The 15,764-nt window shown below is 37.8% G+C and overlaps 4 protein-coding genes across 5 annotated transcripts; 3 read left to right on the top strand and 1 right to left on the bottom strand.

The window, feature by feature from the left end:
* LOC104761325 lies at positions 2,022 to 3,772 on the top strand. The gene is made up of 2 exons (XM_010484398.1): positions 2,022 to 3,255; positions 3,546 to 3,772. Exons 1-2 carry the CDS (start codon positions 2,169 to 2,171, stop codon positions 3,578 to 3,580), a joined length of 1,122 nt encoding a protein of 373 aa, XP_010482700.1. The 5' UTR covers positions 2,022 to 2,168; the 3' UTR covers positions 3,581 to 3,772.
* On the top strand, positions 5,246 to 6,517 carry LOC109130491 (uncharacterized mitochondrial protein AtMg00810-like). Its single transcript, XM_019240076.1, has 2 exons — positions 5,246 to 5,398; positions 5,495 to 6,517. Exons 1-2 carry the CDS (start codon positions 5,246 to 5,248, stop codon positions 6,515 to 6,517), a joined length of 1,176 nt encoding a protein of 391 aa, XP_019095621.1.
* On the top strand, positions 8,988 to 12,330 carry LOC104761324 (cyclic nucleotide-gated ion channel 1). The gene is made up of 7 exons (XM_010484396.2): positions 8,988 to 9,583; positions 9,661 to 10,231; positions 10,314 to 10,526; positions 10,625 to 10,914; positions 11,009 to 11,120; positions 11,196 to 11,432; positions 11,529 to 12,330. The coding sequence occupies exons 1-7, from the start codon at positions 9,555 to 9,557 to the stop codon at positions 12,228 to 12,230; spliced, it is 2,154 nt and encodes a 717-aa protein (XP_010482698.1). The 5' UTR covers positions 8,988 to 9,554; the 3' UTR covers positions 12,231 to 12,330.
* Positions 12,305 to 15,607, bottom strand: LOC104761323 (spermine synthase-like). 2 transcript variants are annotated; one of them, XM_010484394.2, is made up of 11 exons: positions 15,348 to 15,606; positions 14,498 to 14,728; positions 14,351 to 14,398; positions 14,098 to 14,174; positions 13,837 to 13,959; positions 13,413 to 13,517; positions 13,253 to 13,325; positions 13,086 to 13,157; positions 12,811 to 13,003; positions 12,596 to 12,725; positions 12,305 to 12,506 (listed from the first exon to the last, which is right to left on the bottom strand). In XM_010484394.2, the coding sequence occupies exons 2-11, from the start codon at positions 14,688 to 14,690 to the stop codon at positions 12,438 to 12,440; spliced, it is 1,083 nt and encodes a 360-aa protein (XP_010482696.1). In that variant the 5' UTR covers positions 14,691 to 14,728; positions 15,348 to 15,606; the 3' UTR covers positions 12,305 to 12,437. The 2 variants fall into 2 exon arrangements, with proteins under 2 accessions (XP_010482696.1, XP_010482697.1); XM_010484395.2 differs by lacking the exon at positions 14,098 to 14,174 and having other exon boundaries at positions 15,348 to 15,607.

Below are 15,764 nucleotides of genomic sequence, written 5' to 3'. Positions count from 1 at the left end.
GATGAGAACGTGAACAAGACAGTCAGAAAATTCCTTAAGAATTACAAAACAAACATAATTGCATCCAAATACAATTTCTAGACACATGAACCAAAGACACAAAATATCATTTAGATGTTGCGTCTAGATATTGTGTCTTGATACTCTATCCAGATATTACGTCTGGTTCAACAAACGAACATGGTCTTAGTAGGTTTTTTTATTTTATTTTTAAGTATTCTTTTCTTCTTCTTTTTTCCATTGGATCATTACCCTATCACTTTATACAACTAATCAAACTTTTTCTTGATTTTTTTTTTGTAGGTTCAAACTTTTTCTTGATTGCTAAACCAAAAAAAAAAAATTACTTTCATGTATTATATACCTAATTGATGTCAAAAGAGAAAATATAAACCTAATTAATTTTTTACTCTAATATTATTTTAATCTTATGTTAAGAGTATTCTCATTTGGTTTATCAATTTCGTATTCTATTATAAAGTAGGTTTTGATTAGTAGCGTTTCTTGTTTATTTATGTCCATTTTCCGATAACCTTTAGACAAAAAAACACGATAGCTCATAGAAAAAGTTATACATAACAATGAACACAAACATTTATACGAGTTTTCATCGTCTACTTTTAAAACACATTACAAAAAATTGACTAATTTTCGAGCTCAGATCCTATATAAACCCAAATTAGTTACATTATTTTACTAATTAGGATTTATTTTTGGATGTCATGTATACGTCGTTTATGTTTATGTTTCTGGAAGGATTGTGATATTTGCACACTTCTTATATTTGAAGTTGAATTATATTAATTAAAACCAAATCACTAGGTCTAGTTAAAAAACGATAAATATATAGAAATAATACTGTTATTGTTTATCACGCCATCATTTTATATCACTATTCTTTAACGAATACTGTTTACTTGTTTTTACCTTTATTTTGTATCACTATAATTCAAACATTTGGTGTTGAGATAGTTATGAGTTCTGAATTCCAATCTAATAAAGTTACACACATAGGTATTAAAATAGATAATTTGTGTGTGTTTTTCTCAAACAGCTAATATACTTGTTATTTAACTATTTTTTCATGCAGTTTTGGTCCAATGATTTAGTCATGTCATCAGAAAGAGACGTTGGTGAAGATTGGACTAGCCAAATTGCTTGCCTGTGTTATTATTTTAAACAAGTTATTCGTTACAACACTAATCAACAAAATTTTGAGAATATTTTTCAAAATCAAAATATAAGAATGAATGAAGCAAATACTAGTTCTATGATCTTCTAATTTTCTTTCAAATTCTACGAACTCCAGGTATTGGATACTGTAAGTACAATGACAAGTCATTTGGTTAGTAAGAAGTTTCTTGGGGAAAATGTCAATCATTGCTCTCATATTAAGATATATTAATTAAAGGTTGGTCTCGAGTCAAAGAAGATTATGAACATAGAGCTTGAGATTTCTATGTTTTAAAAAATAAAATAAAAAGAGAATAGGTAACCAACAATGAACTATTAATATGAGCCCAATGGTCATGTAATGGGGACTGAGATAAACGTATGCTTATGTTGTACTGGCAAACACCATGATCAAAGATAACTAACTAAATAATATTGGTTATGTACATGAAAAGTTAGGGGAGCTTGTAATTAAGGAGATTATATATATAAAAATTTATATCAACCACTTTTGTGTCACATGTGTACAGCTTTAAATGTACATAACAACAAAAGATACTAAGTACCAATAGGATATGTTTCCTCCATAAGATTTGGCAAGTACATGAGCATTGTAATGCCAAGAGATCCAATCACAAGAGAAACGCAAAATTGGCCGAGAGATTTTTTCAAAAAGAAAACCAAGAATGTAAATGGTAACATATTAGGACTAAGAGATATATGTAAATCTTCTATAAACTATATTTACGTGGGTACAAAGTTATCTTCTAGTTAGGGAACTACTCTTGTATAAATACTCTCAACCTCTATTGAATAAACAGACAGATTCGCACATTACCTTATTTTATTTCATGGTATCAGAGCAATTCAATTCTGTGACCTAATTTTTTTTTCAAACAGAGCCGCTGCCGCCGTTGTTACTAACCAACCGCCGCCGCCGCACGAGTCTTTCTATCTAGTTTATTACCGCCGCTGTTTGTCTCCGCCGCCGCACCATGTCTATTACTTCTCAAGATACTTCCGCAACGGTGGTCGTTGCATCCGCACCATCTCCGTACCAACTCAGCTCTTCTGACAATCCTGGTGCGTTGATATCCTTTGTTATCTTACAAGAGGATAATTATGCTGAGTGGGCTACGGAACTGCAGAACTCTCTCCAGGCAAAACACAAGCTTGGTTTTATCGATGGATCCACTCCAAAACCGACTTCTGAACCCGATCTCAGCATGTGGCGTGCTGCAAATTCCATGATCGTTGGATGGATCCGAACCTCTATTGATCCTAAGCTTTGTTCGACTGTCTCTTTCATTGCCGAGGCTTCAATCTTGTGGGAGAGTCTTCGGTCTCGGTTCTCTGTTGGTAATGGGGTTCGCAAGCAAGTTCTCAAAGACGAGATTGCAGAGTGCAAGCAAAACGGACAATCGATGTTGGAATATTATGGCCGATTGTCGAAGCTTTGGGAGGAGCTGCAACACTATAAAACGGGTCGTGAGTGTACATGTGCTGCTGCCCCGGATATTGCTAAGGAACGTGAAGATGATCTTGTTCACCAATTCCTGTTCGGTCTTGATCTTCCACGCTTCAGCAATATCCGTTCTACCATCACTGGTGAAGATCCCAAGCCCCCACTAACTCAAGTCTACTCTCGTGTGATACGTGAAGAACAAAATCTCAACGTTGCACGCTCCAAAGAAACAACTAAAACAGAGGCGATTGGTTTTACGGTAAAAACAGAGGTTTCACCTCAAGCGGCTGTTGTCTCTGCTCCTCGCTTTCGTGATCGTTCTACTCTTTCATGTACTCACTGTCGTCGTCAAGGACACGATGTCTCAGAATGTTTTCAACTCCATGGGTATCCGGAGTGGTTCTTTGAACAAAAAGGTGGGCCTCGTTCCGACAACAGTCAACCCAATATTTCTGTTCAGCGTGGTGGTCGCCCAACAAGGGGTTCAGGACGAGGTCGCGGTCGTGTTAACACAGCACGTATGGCGTCTTCTTCCGACAATGGCAATGATCAAATCACACAACTAATCAACCTGCTCGCAGCTCAACGCTCCAATACCTCCTCCGGAAAACTGTCTGGTAAAACACACTTAACCGATGTCGTTTTAGATACTGGCGCATCTCACCATATGACTGGTGACCTTTCTATTTTAGTGGATGTTGTTGACATTGTTCCTTCACCAGTTACTAAACCTGATGGGCAACCATCTCGTGCCGTTAAGTGTGGTTCTCTTCAATTGAGTTCAGCCTACCTGCTGACTGATGTGTTGTTTGTTCCTGATTTTAATTGCACTTTAATTTCAGTCTCCAAGTTATTGAAGCAGACTGGCTCCATTGGTATATTTACTGATACATTGTGCTTCTTGCAGGACTGTTTTTCGAGGACTTTGATTGGAGCGGGTGAAGAGCGTGAGGGGGTGTACTATTTTACGGGAGTGTTGGCGTCGCGGTCTCCCAAGTTGTCGGCTCATCATCTGTCATCGAGTGCTTTGTGGCATAGAAGGCTTGGTCATCCTTCTCCTGGTGTTTTAGTTTCTTTATCTGAGTGTGTTCCTTCTCCTAGCACTGCTGGAGATATCAAAAGTTGTGACATTTGTTTCCGTTCTAAATAAACAAGAGATGTTTTTCATGATAGTAGTAATAAAGCTTCTGATTGCTTTTCACTTGTTCATTGTGACGTATGGGGTCCTTATCGCACTCCCTCTACAAATGGTGCTACTTATTTTCTTACACTAGTTGATGATTATTCGAGGGCTGTCTGGACCTATCTCATGACTGCCAAATCTGAGGTTCCTCAGCTCATACGAAATTTTTGTGCCATGTCCACACGACAATTTGGCAAACCGGTACAATCGTTTCGCACAGATAATGGAACAGAATTCATGGGCCTAACATCTTATTTTCAAGAACACGGTATCTTGCATCAAACGTCTTGCGTCGACACTCCTCAACAAAATGGGCGTGTTGAACGCAAACATAGGCATATTCTTAATGTTGCCCGTGCATGCCTCTTTCAAAGTCATATGCCTGTGAAGTTTTGGGGTGAGAGTGTCCTTACTGCGACACATTTGATCAACAGAACGCCGTCTTCTGTGTTGAAGAACAAGACTCCGTACGAATTGTTGTTTGGTCGGCGCCCGTCGTACTCTATGATCCGTACTTTCGGTTGTTTGTGTTATGCACATCTTCGGTCTAGAGATAAGGATAAGTTTGGTCCTCGGAGCCGGAAATGCGTCTTTGTTGGCTATCCCTATGGGAAAAAGGGGTGGCGTTTGTTTGATCTTACCACTGAAAAATTCTTTGTTAGCCGCGATGTGAGGTTTGAAGATGAGATTTTCCCTTTCTCGCATCCCATGTCTTCTTCTTCGTTACCTATACAACCACCTGTTGTTGTCGATGATGATTGGTCTACACCTCCGGTTCCTCCGACTGTTGCAGTTGTTTCCCTTGACCTTAGTTCCTCACCGGCTGTTGGACCTGTTCTACCCGAAGAAGAACCTCTTCCACCGTCCACTGTGGTTCCTTCTCCAGTTGACGAAACCTCGGAGACTACTTCGCCTGTCACTCCGGGTCTACCAGAACTATTGGGCAAGGGACAGCGCAAAAAGTTTCCTTCGGTTCTTCTTAAAGATTTTGTTGTTCCTCCTGTACACTCTTCCTCTCACGCTCTCGCCCCTGATCTCCTCGATTCACTGTCCTCTTCTACGGTCTCGGGTACGGTTCTTTATCCTATAACTACGTTTTTATCTAATGTTGGTTTCTCTGTGAACCACATTGCTTTTATGGCTAAGATTTTAGACAGTCACGAGCCAAAGAATTTCAAGGATGCTGTAAAGATCAAAGAGTGGTGTGAAGCAATGCGGAAAGAAATTGACGCATTGGAAGCAAATAATACTTGGGATGTTACTGATTTGCCACCAGGAAAGAAAGCTATCAATAGTAAATGGATTTACAAGTTGAAATTTCGAGCTGATGGTTCTCTCGAACGACACAAAGCGCGTCTTGTTGCAATGGGTAATCTTCAAAAAGAGGGGGTTGATTTTAAAGAACGTTTGCTCCGGTTGCAAAGATGACTACGGTACGGTCTCTTCTCGGAGTTGCTGCTGCAAAAGAATGGGAGGTTCACCAAATGGATGTGCATAATGCCTTCCTTCATGGTGATCTCGAGGAAGAGGTTTACATGCGGCTCCCTCTGGGTTTTCAAACCTCTGATCCTAATAAAGTGTGTCGTCTCCGCAAGTCTCTGTATGGTCTTAAGCAAGCACCACAGTGTTGATTCTCAAAACTGTCCACCGCTCTTCGTGCATTTGGTTTTAAGCAAAGCTACCAGGACTATTCTTTGTTCTCTTTGCTCCGTGGCTCGACGGTGATTCACATTCTGGTCTACGTTGATGACTTCGTTATTGTCGGAAATAATCTTGAAGCTATTAATCATTTTAAGGTTCAGCTCAGCAAGTGCTTCCATATGAAAGATCTTGGTAAGTTAAAATATTTTTTGGGTATTGAGGTCTCTCGTGGCAAAGATGGTTTCTGTTTATCTCAACGAAAGTACACACTCGACATCATTCACGAGGCTGGTTTGTTAGGTGCTGCACCTGCTCCAACACCAATGGAAGTTAATTATCAGCTTGGCTCGGTCAAGAGTCCGTTGTATAAGGATCCTGAACAGTATCGTCGCTTGGTTGGTCAGTTCATTTATTTAACTATCACGCGTCCGGATTTGAGCTACCTGGTTCACATTCTTTCTCAGTTCATGAAGACTCCACTTGTTGCTCATTGGGAAGCTGCGCTTCATCTTGTTTGTTATCTCAAGGGCACACCTGATCAAGGCATTCTTCTACGCTCCGATAGTTCTTTGACTCTAACGGCTTATTGCGACTCTGATCTCTCTGCTTGTCCATGCACTCGTCGCTCTTTGTCTGCTTATGTTATTTATTTGGGTGACTCCCCCATTTCTTGGAAGACTAAGAAACAGAATACTGTATCTAGTTCCTCTGCTGAAGCTGAATACCGTGTCATGGCTTACACACTTAAGGAGATAAAGTGGTTAAAAGGTCTCATGGAGGATTTAGGTGTCGCACAAACTACTCCGATCTCTATGCATTGTGATAGTCAAGCAGCCATTCACATTGCTGCTAATCCTGTTTTTCACGAACGAACAAAGCATATCGAACGTGACTGTCATCAAGTTCATGACGCCGTGCAAGATAAGTTGATTTCTACGGTTCATGTCTCCACTCACGACCAAGTTGCAGACCTCTTAACCAAGGCATTGCCTGCGCCTCAGTTCCAACGACTAATGTCCACGTTAGGTGTTCGAGATTTCGTCCCACCAACGTGAAGGGGGGTATTAGGACTAAGAGATATATGTAAATCTTCTATAAACTATATTTACGTGGGTACAAAGTTATCTTCTAGTTAGGGAACTACTCTTGTATAAATACTCTCAACCTCTATTGAATAAACAGATAGATTCGCACATTACCTTATCTTATTTCATAACAACAACACATTTTTACCTTTGAAGGTGATGAACATATATAGAAATTTGTATAAACGTTTATTGATTCAAACACAAAAGAACCCAGAAAATGTCCATTGTGATCATATGACAAGACTCACTGCTATGATCAAGTTTCTTGATTTATTCAAGAATGTCCAAACACACCCAGAAGAAACCCGTGACCGTGAGCATCATATTAAATTATATGCTTGCTAATATTTATGCAAGAATAAGACGGTAAAAATGGTCATATATATTGTCATAGTGAAATATATTGTTCCACTAAAAAGCTTGTTGGCAAATTTGTCACGTCGTCGGAAATACGTAACCACAAAAAGAGGACCGTGTAAGTGTTATTTGAGGGTCATATATAAGAAAGAATTCTACTACTCGTATTTACCATATATAACCTCTTCAAGTATTTGTCGAAGAAGACCATCTAATTAGTCGTAGAGAACAACAATCTATTTATTTTTCATTCAAATCCAAAGATTAGAAAGATACTCCGATTACAAATGTCTTTTTTCTTGTGATAAATTTACAGGTGAGAAGATAGTTGACCTGACTTTTAGTATGACTCATCATATCGTGTCGTCCATAGTCAAAGGTCTTTGAAAGTTTGAATTCGATGTTATAATTAGTATAATCAAATTAAGAAACAGTTGACTTTGTCTTTTAAAAATTAGGATTATGAAGTTCTGTATACGTTTATGAACTGGTCTTCAGATCCGACCGCTGACTAAGACAACGTACGAGAAGGGACACGATACAGTCAACGGTGTTTATTCGCACTTAATTAACAGTTTCACTTCAAGTATGATAAATCGTTCAAATTAATTTTAAATCAAAGCTTAACGGTCTAAATTTGTGGAGCACAAAAAATTTGGTAAAAAGAGAAGAAAAAGAGGAAGCGGACATGTGGGTTGCTTCGTGATTGATCGACATATACTCACGGGCAATGTCTTTAATTTATTATATATCCTTAAAAGAAAAATTTCAAACATACATCATGTATATATATGCACGAGACAACATCAATTATAACTACAATAGAAGCTAAAAACACTAATGTGATTATTATTTTTCGTTTGTATTTGGAGGTTAGAAAAATAAATCTGTGAAATCTATTCAACATGTAAAGTTTGAAAACGAAACTATATGTATTGAAAGATACGACCAAAAAGAGCCTTGATTTACTGAATTAGATCATGATCTCATCAACACGAAACCTCGACGAGAAAGACACAAATCGAACCTACGAAAATAGAGACCACCAATGGGCAATGTGTCAGTTATAGAATGATACGTCACTTGATGTTTTGCTTGCCTAAAATGCATACTAATTAATGACTTCGACTCTATATCTCAGTAATAAAAATAAAATAAAAAGGGAAATGGCTTGATTAACTCCGTAATTACATTTTTTTCGTTGTCACTTGTCAGCAAATTTAAAAGATTGCATTCGTAAGTTGACTTGATACCATAACCAAACAACATGTACTTACTGTATACGGAACATCGAGAAAAAAAAACTCTTAAGCAATGGCAAATAATTAATTAGAAAATACAAATATATGCTATAAAAAAAATTCAAAGGAAACTTTGCTAAATGGCAAGAATAGTAATTTAAATTAAAGTAATTGAAAGTTAAAAAAACTGACACCAACAAAAATATTGTGGTGAGAAAAACAAAGCATTGTTATATTGAATGGACCCTTTTAGAAATAAAATTTATTATGATAAAAATAAAATATTATTTGATTAATCACATGTGTTTATTAAAAAATAACATACTACTGAAAAGACTATCATACGCTCATATATATATATATGACATAAATTGATGCACATTTGATACATTAGCTAAATAATATACACAAAGATAAATAACATATTACGAAAAAGTACGCTATAAAATCGTATAAACACACAGTTTTTTCAGCCATGTTGTTTATTATAACAAAATCTGTCATTAGTGAAATTTGCTTTGTTATTACATGATCACCAAAGATATATATTTAAAACATTATGTGTAAAAATTATTAAATATTACATAAATGGATGTGTATTCGAGAACTAAAATTTTGAGTTTACAACTTAAAACTCGACGACAATTAAAAAAAAAAAAACTGACAACTCATAAGTTAAAAAACTTAAAATTGGGCCCAAAATCTTTTAAAAAACACCAATGAGTTTGCAAAGGTATAAGTGTCTTTTTGGGATAACTTAAAAAATTAAGCAGAAACAGTCAAAAGAAAAAATTAAGAAAATCCCAGAGACAGAGAAAGCATATTAACAACAACAACAAAAAAAAAAAAAGAAAAAAAAAAGTAAAGTTTGTGACTTTCGTGGAAGCTCCATCCATCCGTCCTCTCTGTCTCGTGCTAAAACGCATCGCTTTCATCATTCAATATCTTCTTCTTCTTCTTCTTCTTCTTCAACTCTTCAAATCTTCACCAGTACTCTCTCTCTTTCTCCCTTTCTTCATTTGTTACCTCTGGGGACACTTTAGTTTGTTCTGCTCTTTTGTGATCCCATATTTGCTTTTTATCGCTCTTTCCAAGGAAAAACAAAACAAAGATTTGATTTTTCTTCCTTTTTTTGGTGGTGGGTTTAAACAGTGTTTGTTTTTCCTCCCTTTTACCCTTTTTGATTGTTCTCTTCACTTTCCCCAACGTTTCTACTGGATTCTCGTAAATAAAGTTTCTTCCTTTTTTCTAGAACTGCTGCTTTGGGGAGTTCTTGTTTAAATTGAATACCAAAGTTTTGAAATTTGAGTCAAGTGTTTACTGAATTGAAGTTTTTTAATATTCCCCCAAATCTTCATGGGAGGTCAGTGAAGTCTCTGCAATTTTGAGTTCTTTACTCTCCAACTATGAATTTCCGACAAGAGAAGTTTGTAAGGTCAGTGTTCTGTTCTCCAGATTTGTCTCCTTCAATTCTAGGTTTCAAGAACTCAATTCACTTTATTGATTTCACAGGTTTCAGGATTGGAAGTCCGACAAGACTTCCTCCGACGTGGAATATTCCGGTAAAAACGAGATTCGAAATGGAATATTCCGGAGAACAATAAGCTCAATCTCAGACAAGTTCCACAGAAGCTTTGAATCAAGCTCATCAAGGATCAAGCTTTTCAAAAGATCATACAAGTCTTACTCTTTCAAAGAAGCTGTTTCTAAAGGGATTGGTTCAACTCACAAAATCCTTGACCCACAAGGACCTTTCCTTCAGAGATGGAACAAGATCTTTGTTTTGGCTTGTATCATCGCTGTCTCGCTTGACCCTTTGTTCTTCTACGTTCCTATCATCGATGACTCCAAGAAATGTCTTGGTATTGACAAGAAAATGGAGATTACCGCTAGTGTTCTGCGCTCCTTCACTGATGTCTTTTACATCATCCACATCATTTTCCAGTTTCGTACTGGCTTTATTGCTCCTTCTTCACGAGTTTTTGGGAGAGGTGTTCTTGTTAAGGACAAGCGTGAGATAGCTAAACGTTACTTGTCTTCTCATTTCATTATCGACATTCTTGCTGTTCTTCCGCTTCCACAGGTTTTGCTTGATCCATTATATGTGTTTCCACGCCTTTAGGTCTTGATTGATGGAGTAATAACGTGAGTTGTTGTTTTTGCAGATGGTGATTTTGATTTTTATTCCACATATGAGAGGCTCAACATCATTGAACACGAAGAATATGTTGAAGTTCATTGTTTTCTTCCAATATATACCGAGGTTTATAAGAATCTATCCGCTCTACAAGGAGGTGACAAGAACTTCAGGGATACTCACTGAGACTGCTTGGGCTGGAGCTGCTTTCAATCTCTTCCTTTACATGTTAGCTAGTCATGTGAGTTGAATTTACTCTTACTGTTGTTTACTGTTTTGAGGATCAGAGCTTTAGATGTATTAATATTTCTTTTGGTCAAAAACTGGTGTAATGTGCAGGTGTTTGGTGCTTTTTGGTATTTGTTTTCTATTGAACGCGAAACAGTGTGTTGGAAACAAGCTTGCAAGAGGAGAGGTAATAATATCTGCAATATAAAGTTGTTGTACTGTGACCATAAAAGTCCAGGAGGCAATGCTTTCCTCAATGAGTCTTGTCCGATTCAGACACCAAATGCAACACTCTTCGACTTTGGGATATTCCTAGACGCACTTCAGTCTGGTGTAGTGGAATCTCAAGATTTCCCTCAGAAGTTTTTCTACTGTTTCTGGTGGGGTCTTCAAAACCTCAGGTATTGAGATCAGCAGATTGTTGCCGTTTGTTATATACATCAGTAAAGAAACGACACTAAGTTCTTGCATCTTTGTTCTGTTTTCTTGATCCAGTTCACTCGGTCAAAACCTTAAAACAAGTACATATGTTTGGGAGATCTGTTTCGCAGTTTTCATATCTATAGCTGGACTGGTTTTGTTCTCGTTCTTGATTGGGAACATGCAGGTTAGTCTCATTACATCGTATGTGCCCTAGTGTCTGCAAAATTGATTTGCTTATTGCCTAGTTTTTAAATGGCAGACGTATCTGCAATCAACAACCACGAGGTTGGAAGAGATGAGAGTTAAGAGAAGAGACGCAGAGCAATGGATGTCTCACCGTTTGCTCCCTGAGAACTTGCGAAAAAGAATCCGTCGATACGAGCAGTACAAATGGCAAGAGACAAGAGGCGTTGATGAAGAGAATCTTCTTAGTAATCTTCCCAAAGATCTTAGACGTGACATCAAACGCCATCTCTGTCTTGCCCTTCTCATGCGGGTAAAAAAACACCAGCTAATTCTTTTACTTGGCTTCAGTTTCTCATATAATTGGTCAGCGTCACTCTTAACCGCAACATGTTTCTATCGGTTATAGGTCCCGATGTTTGAGAAAATGGACGAACAGCTTCTTGATGCACTTTGTGACCGTTTACAACCAGTGTTGTACACTGAGGAAAGCTACATTGTAAGAGAAGGAGATCCAGTAGACGAAATGCTCTTTATCATGCGTGGGAAGCTTCTAACAATGACAACAAACGGTGGAAGAACTGGTTTCTTTAATTCTGAGTATCTTGGAGCCGGTGACTTCTGTGGTGAGGAGCTTTTAACTTGGGCGTTAGACCCACACACCTCCTCAAACCTCCCAATCTCAACAAGAACTGTTCGAGCTCTCATGGAAGTTGAAGCATTCGCACTTAAAGCTGATGACCTCAAATTTGTGGCGTCCCAGTTCAGACGTCTTCACAGCAAACAGCTGAGGCATACCTTCAGGTTCTACTCGCAACAATGGAGGACTTGGGCTGCTTGCTTCATACAAGCAGCTTGGAGAAGATATATTAAGAAGAAACTCGAAGAGTCTCTTAAAGAAGAAGAGAACCGGTTGCAGGACGCTTTGGCTAAGGAAGCTTGTGGAAGTTCACCAAGCCTCGGGGCTACTATATACGCATCACGGTTTGCTGCAAATATCTTACGCACCATTCGTAGGAGCGGGTCAGTAAGGAAACCGAGGATGCCTGAACGAATGCCACCTATGCTACTTCAGAAACCAGCAGAACCAGATTTCAATAGTGATGATTAATTTTAATTAGCAGATATGTATATGAAGAATTTTTTATCAAATTACGATTCATGGTAAGCCAAGAATAGAGCCAATATATAAAAATAGAAGTCTTTTATAATAGGAGTAAGCTTAGAGATACAAGGCCTCCAATGATTTATTATTCCTCTTCAAGAGTTCTACAAAGTTTTAAGAGGGATAAAGTAGAGCCAAACAGAAGTACAGAACTCACGAAGCCAGAAGTGAACCCACTTCTCTCTTCAGGAATGTGGGCAAAGCGAATGCCGCTCTGTGCATCTGTTTTGGTTAAAAGGACATATATCAAGATTGTGTCTACGTGAATTATATAATAATCAATGGGGAAATCATACTTGTGTTAAACTTACATCAGAGTTATAAAACTTCAATTCTCTTTTATGGGGCATTGCACCATCTAGTTTCTCAATTGGGTTGATTGGGTTCTTGAAATCAACAGCTGGTCCTTCGGTAGAGCACAAGACGAAACCAATCACGCCGCTGCAATGGGGATTTTATGCTTAATTCATGTTTCTGATTTCAGTGAGAGAACACACAATTTAATCAGAAGAAAACTAGAGTTAACCTTGGATATGTGGGGACGCTGCTCCAGGCATAGTGAACACTTTTGAATGTTTGACGGCAAATGGAGATCATATCTTCTATAAGATGAGTATGGAGCCACATACTTTCAGCCATGTTACAAAGAATTCCTCCAGGCTTCAACGCTCTAGCCAGTGTTTCGAAGAAAGGCTTCTCAACAAGTGCTTGAGCAGGACCTGTGATTATATAGAGCGAAACACATGAAATTCAGAATAAGAATCACTTAGATATCCCAAGACTTTTGCATACGAAACATACCAACGGGATCTGAAGAATCAACAATGATGGCATCATACTTCCCTTCAGGGGATTTACGGAGGAACTCAGCAGCTGCCAGAAGGAAGTGATATCAACCAAGGGAAATATCCACATAGTTTTTTTTTTGAAAAAAGAGTAAGTAGTAGTCTAGTAGAATGCTCAATTACCATCACCAATGTGAAGTTGAACACGAGGATCCTCAAATCCAACAGCTAACTCGGGGAAGAACTTCTTAGACACCTACAAGACCATAGAATTCCCATTTCCTGAGATAGAGCATTCTAAAAATTGTTCATACGTGTGGCAAGCATAAAACCATATACTTACATCTATAACCATTTTGTCTATCTCACAGATGTCAATAACCTCAACAGAACTATGGCGAGAAATCTCTCGAAGAACACCACCATCACCACCACCAACAACAAGAACCTGCAAAAATTTAGACAGAGAAGTCCAGCATAAATACACAAGAAAAATGTGGATATACTTGACAATCCCTATTTCGATCGGAGCTGAATATACATTTGAATGTACTGGAATGATTCATCATTTGCAAAAAGAGATATTTCATGACATCAAACAGGAACAAGAGAGATACAACAACGCAAGCCATTGTGTTCCAACATATTCTCCAAAAAGAGGCACATTGTTCACAAACTGAACATACTTTTAGATTGATTGATGAACTGCAACAGGCCACAAGATATAGAAAACCAGAGAGACTAAACTTTTCAAGGTGAGAAATTACATTTTTAGGGGAAGATATGGAGCATAAAGGCAGATGGGCAATCATCTCCTGATATGCACATTCATCTTTTTCAGTCAGCTGTACAATACCATCTAGAACAAGCACCTTTCCGTATGTGGCTGACTGCAAAAACAAGAACAAAAATGAGGTCATCCTAAAGAAGAGACATAACAAACTGCACAAGTCAGCCCCAATTAAAAGTAGAAAGAATCAGAAGATGATAACAACAATCAAACGAAAGACAGAGATGCTATTTTAAACCTCAAACACTAGGACTTCCTGAAAATCTGACTTGTCTTTGAACAGAACTTTCTCAACTTTCAGTGAGTGCGCTTCTACTACAATCATAAAATAAAACAGTTCAGCCGTATAAGTCACATGAACAAGCCCTCTAAAAAACCACAACTCACAAACTTTCAACATTCAGACACAGCATCTAAAACCCAGCAGAACCTTGTACAAAATACCAATCCTAAGGAACTAAGATGATCGAAAACAACAAAAACAAGCCTACCTGGCCACATAGGGTTATTGAAATAGACAGCCTTGCCGCCTTTTTTTCCTGCATCCAGTTAAGAACAAAATCCAAAAAAATAAGAGATGTGTTCCAGGAAACTAGGTTAGCTTGTTGACTAGAAAGAAAAAGGTAAAGTAAAATGACCAGGGCGAGGGTGAGGCTCCGAGAACCAGCCAGAAACAACAGTGGAGTGACACTTAGCATCTTCCTCTGGTACACAAGCCATAGCCTTAAGACAACAAGAAGGTACAGTTTTCTCTAAAGCATTCCCATTATTACTCGCCTTCCCATCCATAGTCTTCGGGCATACCAAACCTTTTCCGACGTCTCCCTCCATAGACAATCCTTTTCTTCTCCAGCTCCAGCCTCTGTATACTGCAAAAAACCAAAAAAGCAACACACAGAGAACCTTCAAACATAAGAATCCTCCTCACAACATCGAAAGACTTAAAAAAAAAAAGTAGCAAGACTTCAAAAACCAACACTGTTGAATAGAGAGATTCAGGAAAATGTCAGAGGCTTAAACATTCATCAAGGGGAACTAATAAAGGCTAAGTATTTAAACCCTAGAACAACCGAATCACAAAGATGAAACAACATTAATTAACGAATCTTAGAAATTTGGAAAGCGAAACACTTTATAGAGAAACGGTTTGCCCGATTATAGAAGTATATAACTTGGGGAAATCCATCTACCCAAAAACAAATAAAGACGAGATTTTTCGGATTGCACCCACCAAAATGGCTCTGTTCTGTATACGAAAAAGATGTCTTTTTTATAAAAATCTATTGGAGAAAAGCAACAGTGTATTATAGGGTTTTCCCAAAACCCAGAAATCAACAGAGAAAAAAAATCAAACCCGAACAACAATCACGTTTCATCGACATCGGAACAATTCAAAAGATCAAATGTGAAAAAGAGAGAGAGAGAGAGAGAGAGAGAGAGAGAGAGAGAGAGAGAGAGAGAGAGAGAGAGAGAGAACTAAGGAGAGACCTGGTCGTGAAACGGCGGAGAAGAGAGAAACGTATAATCTCGGAAGAAAAGCTAAACAAATGATCTGAAGAAGATGAACAGTGAGCGGGAGAAAGAAGATTATTAAAGTAATGATTGTAAAAAACAAAGGAAGAAGGAATTAGATTCTTCCTCTTTCGAATTTGGACTCTCTGTGTCTCTTTTTTTTTTTTTTATAATCTATCTATGTGTTCCTCTTTCTCAGGCTCTTTCTCTTTCTCAGGCTCTCTCTGTGTAAAGGTCTCTTATTTGCTTCCGCAGACTGACTAATAACAACTTTTCTCTATTTTTTTTATTTCTTTTATTTTTGTTGATTTATTTTTATTATAAATAAAACTATGCAATATTTTTATTTTTATATCAAATGTGAAAAAAGAAGAAGAAGAACATAAAATTAGA

The sequence above is a fragment of the Camelina sativa genome, chromosome 18, assembly GCF_000633955.1.
Source record: "Camelina sativa cultivar DH55 chromosome 18, Cs, whole genome shotgun sequence".
Taxonomy (NCBI): Eukaryota; Viridiplantae; Streptophyta; class Magnoliopsida; order Brassicales; family Brassicaceae; genus Camelina; species Camelina sativa.
This window is presented reverse-complemented; position numbering and strand designations above follow the sequence as displayed.